Source organism: Physeter macrocephalus, chromosome 15 (genome assembly GCF_002837175.3).
Source record: "Physeter macrocephalus isolate SW-GA chromosome 15, ASM283717v5, whole genome shotgun sequence".
Classification (NCBI taxonomy): Eukaryota; Metazoa; Chordata; class Mammalia; order Artiodactyla; family Physeteridae; genus Physeter; species Physeter macrocephalus.
The window spans coordinates 4,104,522-4,112,276 of NC_041228.1; the positions used below are offsets into that span (position 1 = coordinate 4,104,522).

Below are 7,755 nucleotides of genomic sequence, written 5' to 3' on the forward strand. Positions count from 1 at the left end.
AGCGGCTGGGCCCGTGAGCCATGGCCGCTGCGCCTGCGCGTCCGGAGCCTGTGCTCCGCAACGGGAGAGGCCACGACAGTGAGAGGCCCGCGTACCGCGAAAAAAAAAAAAAAGACATGAGTCTATTTACTTGCACTGACCGACTGTGAGACATGTTAAAATGTGAAGTGGCTTCCGTGTCTGGTAGGGGCTGTGAGGGAGACAGTGTAACCTTTCACTAACACTCTTTTGAGCACCGACGTTTGACTTCCATGAAGTAAAATTATAAAACTTCCCGTTATTAAGGGCCAGCTCTGTGCCGTGCACTGCAAGAAAGACCCTTCCTATATGCCGTAGAGCTCCTCCCCCTGCAGTGTAAGTGTGCACATCCCTTTAATTTATTAAAGGTGAAGAAGCGAGGCTCTGAGAAGTTCACGGGCTGCTCAGCAATGCAGTCAGCAAGAGCAGTCTTCGTCTCCTGGAAGCCGCATTTCCTCCCCAGGTGATTCCGGAGGGCCCCCCTCAGTCCTCCGCCGCGTGCTCTGAAGTGGCGTTCCTGCTGCTTCCCGGAGCCAGGCGCCTGGCCCAGGGGTCCCCTGGGCTCCCCTGCCAGCCTCCGGCCTCGGCTGCTCTCCTTGCTGTGCGGGTCTCACCTGGGTACGTTGGCTTTCTCTTCTCCGCGTGGCTCTCCTGACCCTCCCCGCGCTGCTCCGTGCATGGGAGAGGCGGTTTCGGGAGCTAAACTCGTAATTGGAAAGAGGATCAGTTCTGCGGGGCCTCCGAGTCAGCCAAGCCGGCTTACCCGGCGCTGCCACGGTCATGCCAGGCGCGGGGTCTTAACGAGTTACGGGTGCACGTGGAGCATCGGCTAGCGGCCCGGGTGGTCGGTAAACTTAGATGACTGTCCTGGGCGCTTCCTGCCAGCGCCCGGGCGCTGAGGGCAAAGGCGCTGACGGGGAGCGACGCACGGTCTCGTGCACGCCGGCCGCAGCGGGAGCAGCTGCATTGCCGGCGCCGGCGCCGTTTACCGATGCCTGGCCTGGTTTGCTAAACGTTGCAGGTGGTGGCGTTGATTCTCAGCCCCCTCGTGACTCTGCCAGAGAGTTCTGTCCTCTGTGTCTGGGAGAGGGGCCGCTGCGAGCGGAGAACGTCAATAACGCAGCCACGATCATAGGCATAGTCGGTGCAAGTGGGACTCAGACCTTGCCCGGTGTGACTCAGGTTCCCCTCCGCCTTGCGGCCCGTTGCTTTCTTTCCCCGGAACCCGCCCAGCCCAGGTGAGCAGGATTGGAACCTGAGTCTGTGCGATGCTGTAACCATTGTCCTGATCTGCAGAGGTGCCTGAAGGAGAATGGTCTCTTAGATTAAACGTGAGGCTTATAGTTTACTGAGAGCAGGAGGTGGGCTAGTGGGAGGCGGGGAGCGGGTGGGGGATTGTAGCTTGATTTCATGGACGGAAACGTGACATGCTCGTGGCCCTCCTGTAGCCCGGACGTGGCCCTGGCGGTCACTCACCTCGCCCCGCTTGTGTTCCGGGAGCCGGGTGCTCTGCCGCAGGCCCCCCGGGGTCCTGGTCATCTTCCTCAGAAGCCGCCTCCTCGCCATGGTCAACCCAGGAGGCCCAGAGATGAGCCCATGTTGTCCTAAGTTTGACTTCATGAAACGGTCCAGCAGGGGCTTCTTTCAATCTATAGCAATGATAATGCAATTTATTGCTTCTGCACTGTGTGCCAGGCACTGCCAAGCAGAGATCCAAGCCAGAAGCGTGGTGTTGGGGGAGAAACCATGAAAAAGGAAGCCAGTTCTGCCTGTTTGTGAATGTAGCTGTACACCAGGCAAAAAGGCGTCTGTCCTTCCCTCCCTCTTAGCGTCTTCATCCAGATAACCAATTTGAGTTTATCTTGCAGGGAGAAGAAGGCAAAGAAGGCAGAGATGGAAAGCCAGGGCCCCCCGGAGAGCCGGTAAGGGACTCTAAGGTTCTTATCATTTACACGCCAGATCAGCCATCTCTCAGAAGCAACTACTCTGTGTCCAGAGCTACTATGAACCGGGCACAGTGAGAGTTATTTGTTGTGCAGTTCTTCATTTACTTCTCCTGAGAACCCTGCAAGGTAAACACCGCTGTCCCCATTTTACAACTGAAGAAACTGAGTCTCGGGGAGTGAACTCTATCCTGGGGCTCCTGTCCCTCCCTTTCTGCTTTTTTTTTTTTTTTTTTTTTTTTTTTTTTGTAACTGCCTCTGCAGCCTCCATCCTCTTGATGTGGAAGGTGAGCACTGGCTGGAGTAGAAACCTGACATCCGAAAAGCCTGTTAAACCCCTGAAAGCCTGAGTTTCACCTGCCATCTCTAGGGGATGTGAGTTTGTCCTTTCTTCGACATTGGCGTGGAGTGTTTTTTTTTTTCCTTTATCTTTAATGTCAGCTGCCGGGCCACACAGTGAGATGGACTGTGTGCTGCGGAGGACGTCTGTCTCTGTGGCCCCAGCAGCTGTTGGCTGGAAGTGTGCAGTGATTTCTTCAGACCCGCCTCTGTGACCTCGGAGTTGTCCTTCCTTAGGACGGTCAGCCCCTCTTGAGTGCGGATCTGGGCTTAGCGATGATGCTGAAGCTTCATTTCCTAGCAGCAGTTTTGTCTTCAGAAACCCCTTCCACAGCCTCAACACCGAGGGGAAGACGGCAGGTGGCCCCTGGGGCTTAGAGACCTGGTTCTCCTGACGCCCACCCGCAGGAGACAGTTAATGATGGGGTGCACCCAATAAATATCAAGCAGCTGTGCAGAAGACTGAGGATGTTTTCTAGGTACTGACATGGGACTTCTCCAAGATACATTGTCGAGTAAAAAAGCAAGGGCACAGAGCAGTGTGTTTAGCCTGCCCTATTCTGTATGAAAATGGGTCTGTGTATATTTATCTAGCATTTACATAAAGTGACTCTGGGAGGCTCCAGAAACACCAAGAGAAGTAGTTTCCATCCATGGCGGGAAGTGAGGACGGGGGATTCTGGGCACAAGGGACATGGGGGCGGGACGTCAGTTTTTGGTCCGTAGTATGTTAGTTTATTATCTTTTAAATTTTTGGAGCCGTGTGTGCAGTGCTTGTTGATAAAATTAAATTAAAATATTTTGTGCCAAAATTACAACCACAACCAGAAGAAGAAACTGGCTTCGGATGCTGGCTTCACTCCCTACAGGCTTTGCGACCTGGCTCGAGTCAGAGAGCATCTCCCGGCTTCAGTTTCATTTCAAATAGAATGAGAATACTAATTGCAACTTGCTGGAGTTGCTGGAGAGTCAGACGTGGTGAGAAATTGGTTAAATGCATCAGGCTTCTCTAACGGTTAATTAATTTAGTAAGTTACTTTTCCAACTGCTCTAGTTTTAACTCCTGGTGAGGGTAGAACCTCAGAGCCTTGAGAACCAGTAAGTGGAATTACATAACAGTCTCCCCAGCAAGGCTTGTGCTCCATTTAATTTGTGCGGCCGTAACTCTTCTGACTCATTCTGCGTCTTATGCAACCTGCCAGAAGTACCTTCTTTATCACTTTTCACTGTTTGCCAGATGCTGAGACCAGGACTCACTGCTGAGGGGAAAGTAAGAGCTTAGGGCAGCGAGCAAAGTGAACAGCTCACCTAAGCTGCTGAAGGCTGACGTCCAGCAGCGCAGCCCTGGTGGGCAAGCGGCAGTTAGCCAGGCTGAGGACGTGGCAAGGGAGCGAGAAGGACAGGTATCGCCACCGTGGCTGACAGCTGTTGTGTGCACACCGAGGGGGTACTGAGCGCCTCATCACATTTTCCACTGTAAGCCCCAGGACACCCCTGTGGGGTGTGGGTATCATTATTGGCCCAGATGAAGAAACTAAGGCACAGAGAGGTTAGATAGGCTGGCCGAGGTCACACGGCTGGTAAATGAAGCATCCGGGACCCGCACCCTGAAGGCTGACCCCAGAGCTCAGTCAACGCAGAGCAGGCAATCAGCTTTTTTGCAGAAAGTGTATTATCCTGAGAGGCTGTCACCGACAGTGCAGGATAACCGAGGCCCTTGGTCTTCACTCAGTCTGTTTGTGGAATGCCTTTTCCAGATAGGCCTGTGCCAGGCGCTGGGTGTGGACGGATGGAAGGCCACGTCTGCCCTGGGTAAGCAGTGGCTAAGTCCGTGCGTGGAAGCCAAGGCCGGTTCTGCTGGAAGCACGGGGCTGGGCAGCTCTCCCCAGCACGTGGTCCAGAGCTCACCTGTCAGTTCGTTCCGGGGTCTCGGCGTGTGGCCATCCTGACCTTTATCACTCTGAGCTGCTTGGGAGGAGACTGGCAGAGGAATGGGGGCACCAGAGGTGCCCTGAGAGCAGACCTGGAGACCAGGATGGGGGGCAGGTGGGGTATTTGGAGGAGATCCCAGGAGCACGGACAGAGTGAGGAAATGGAACGAGGAAAGGAGGAAAGCCGCTGGCAGGCCAGTGGGCAGACGTTCCAGTGGGCACCTCGGGTCCAGTCCCCCGGAGACCAGCTGAGAATGCGAGAGGAGCGCACCTGGCCTCCCGGGTCCCACCCCTGCCGGGGAGCAGGAGGCGGGGGTGTGCTTCAATAACCTCAGCCTTTCTGCCTGGGGGTTGCTTGTTGGGGCATGAACTCCAGCACCTCGGAGTCAAGTGCCCCAGAGGCTGTTCTGGGCACGGCCTTCTGCCTGAGCGGGGGCTGATCGACAGAGTGACGGGAGCCCTCCCGGGGAGCCAGGGGCGGTGGCTGGGAAACAGCAGCACTGGCTACTGGTAGTGGGTGGTTAGTTTCCACTTTGACTTATTCCTTTAAGTCCCTGTACATTGGGGACACGGATGGACAGACAGTAGACGGATGGATGACGGACGCGTGGATAGATACACAGATAGATGGGTAGATATGCAGCTTTTAGAGTTGCCTGTTTCGTCATTTTTAATAGGAGGCATTTGAGTATCAGTTACAGTGTAGGGTGACGTACAGAGGCTCTGGAGCCAAAACACCTGCATTAGAACCCCAGCTGTGTGACCTTGAGCAGGTCGCTTAACCTCTCTGTGCCTTGGAGTTTTGCCTGGGGCAGAACCAAAGTGCCTCCCTCATGGGTTATAGCGAGGACTTGACGCTGTTGTGTGAAGCGCTGGCGTTGTGCCTGGCGCATGGAAAACCCTCAGCAGTGACCGGTTGTTATCCTTTGTCTGCTGGCACCTTGGGCCGGTGACGGCTGTCCCACTTGACTGTGGGGCAGGAGCCAGGCTCGATCACAAAGACCTACGTCAGGGAGGCTGTCCTGAATTTACAACTGAGAAACAGATCCAGGGAAGGGTAATGACCCCCAAGATCACACGGCTAGACTTAGACGAGCTGGGACAGAAGAAGAAACAAACTCGGAAGTCAGAGCTTGGTGCCCCATCCTCCCTCCCCTGTAATTTTCACTCTGAATCCACGGATGCTCTTCTCCCTCTCCCACGCCCCACCACGGACGCCTTCTGGCCCTCCAGGTTTATAAGCTGTGAAAATGAAGGGGGACTTGGGGGAGTAGGCCCTCCTGTTACCGTGGAGGCGGGGCCCGCATGCTGCCCATTTCCCCATCAAGCACACTGCCCCTTCACCCACTCTCCCGGCTCACCCCAACCCTCCCTCACCTCTCACCACTTTATCTGGACTTCAGCGGTAAACTGCAGGCCCCCTGTCAGCAGGCACTGCTGCCAGGCTGAGGAGACCCTCCTTTCGGGCATTGCTGGGGTCCAGTCTGGCTTTGCTGTTTGTTATCTCAATGAAACCATAACTTCTTTGATCCTCAGGTCCCCATTTGTACCATGCAGTCGTTACTAGCTGCCTCGGGGTGGTTTTGTGAGTAGGTATAAAGCGGTTTCTAACTTGGGCGTCTGCGTAATTTCTCATCCAGACCAGAACCCTTCCAAGGATAAGAAGGGGCACTGTGAATGGGTGTTTCAAAGATGAAACCTGTGTAACCAGCGCCGTCCCAGGAAACCCAAGAACATAGTAGGCAGGGCGACACAGTGCAGATTTCTATGGACTAAAATGGACCACAGTACCAGAGGGTAGGGTTGGCAGGGGGCAGAGACTGGCTGGTGGAAATATGATGCTGCGAAGCTCCGGCAGCTGAGAATAGGAAGATCCTGCAAATGTTGTCCTCAAGTTCTTCTTTTCTTCTTTATCCCCAGGGCAAAACAGGAGAGCCAGGTCTGCCAGGACCGGAGGGTGCCCGCGGTCCCCCTGTAAGTGCTGAGTGTGTGTGTGTGTGTGTGTGTGTGTGTGTGTGTGTGTTGTCCACAGCAGAATAAAGCCATCAGTCACTTGGCTGTGACACCGTGGGTAGGGTCCTCTGAGACTGCCTGGCCGTGGATTCCAGAAGTACCTCTCTTCCAAGACCTTGGTACTTCTGTGCAGTAAATCCAGTCCTTTCGCATGCCATTGCTGTAAAATTTATTTTCAGACTTGCACCCATTGTTACTTGTTGTTCTAAGTTTTCTTTGTTCTTATCCTATTTATTATACTTTTAATGGACTTCCTCTGGATGACAGAACCTAAAAATGAGTCTCAATTTTAATCCTGAACCTTTTCACAGCTAAAGGGTTTTTCCCCAATTGTAACAGTAACTCATTCTCATTGCATAACAATAACAAAAGATGATGGTAATAAAAAGAGAAAGAGTAAGAAAAGTAACGTTATAGAGAAGAAAACAGAGTTACTTATAATTCTACGACGCAGAAGTAAAGCTCTGTTAACATTCCAGTATGTTTTTTTAGTCTTTTTTTCTGTGGATGAAATCCAACATTTATATATCTAAATCTGCATCTATCATTTATATATCTAAATCTGTATCTCGCTGTCGAGCTATTTATTATACATATAAACATATACAGACGCTTTTTTTAAAGAACCACCATTTCATCTTTTTATTATATAAAATTTCAGACATACACAAAGTAAACAGAATAGTGAAATGAACTCCCGTGGGCCAGTCACTCAGCTTTGTTCATCATTATTCTGCTTCGTATCTACCTCTACTCCTTTCCTATCCCCTACTCAATAGTTTTCAAGTTTTTGGATATAAAATTTACACACATCAAAAAATCTTACCTGTATCATTTGGACAAATAGATACACACATGTAACCCACATCACCATTTCATTTTAAGCCCCATGGTTTTCTGCAGGGGTCTTAAAACAAGACTCGACAACTTGGATCCCATTTTAATGTCAGGATGGCCCACCCAATGCCAATGGCTTAGACTGCATGATCAGTTAGCAGTGGATATGTTGAAGGGATGTTGAGGTAGGGAGGGGTATACTGTTATTTATATATATGCATAAAAGATCCACAACAGAGCAGAACAGGAAAGAAACATACCTTGCAAGTAAAGGAGTTGGACTTAGAGTCATCTATGAAAGAAGATAAGCAAGCCCACGAGAGAGAAGAGACTTCATAACTTTATAAACTCCATGAGAAAAAGAAGATACTCCTACGTTTTAGCTTTTAGATGGCAATTAGAGGAATCCCAAAACAGGGCCTAAGATAGGTTGCCTTGATCATCGGTGTTTTAAAGCTTCTCCACAGCCTGCTCGACAGAGCCTTCAGTGTATGTCTGCACTCTCTCCCACCTATAAAAATGAACTCTATGTATTTTGGGGTTGTTGGGTTTTTTTTTTTGTTTTTTTTTTTTTTTTGGCGGTACGCGGGCCTCTCACCGCCATGGCCTCTCCCGTCGCGGAGCACAGGCTCCGGACGCGCAGGCTCAGCGGCCACGGCTCGCGGGCCCAGCCG

At 51.8% G+C, this 7,755-nt stretch overlaps 1 protein-coding gene across 1 annotated transcript in view; it reads left to right on the top strand.

Annotated features, from left to right (window-relative positions):
• Window positions 1-7,755, top strand: part of COL22A1 (collagen type XXII alpha 1 chain) — a 261,088-nt gene that overhangs the window by 227,455 nt on the left and 25,878 nt on the right. Inside the window, exons 52-53 of the mRNA XM_028500513.2 lie at window positions 1,887-1,940; window positions 6,152-6,205. Of these exons, the coding sequence (XP_028356314.1) occupies window positions 1,887-1,940; window positions 6,152-6,205 (108 nt within the window). The remainder of the gene's footprint in view (window positions 1-1,886; window positions 1,941-6,151; window positions 6,206-7,755) is intronic.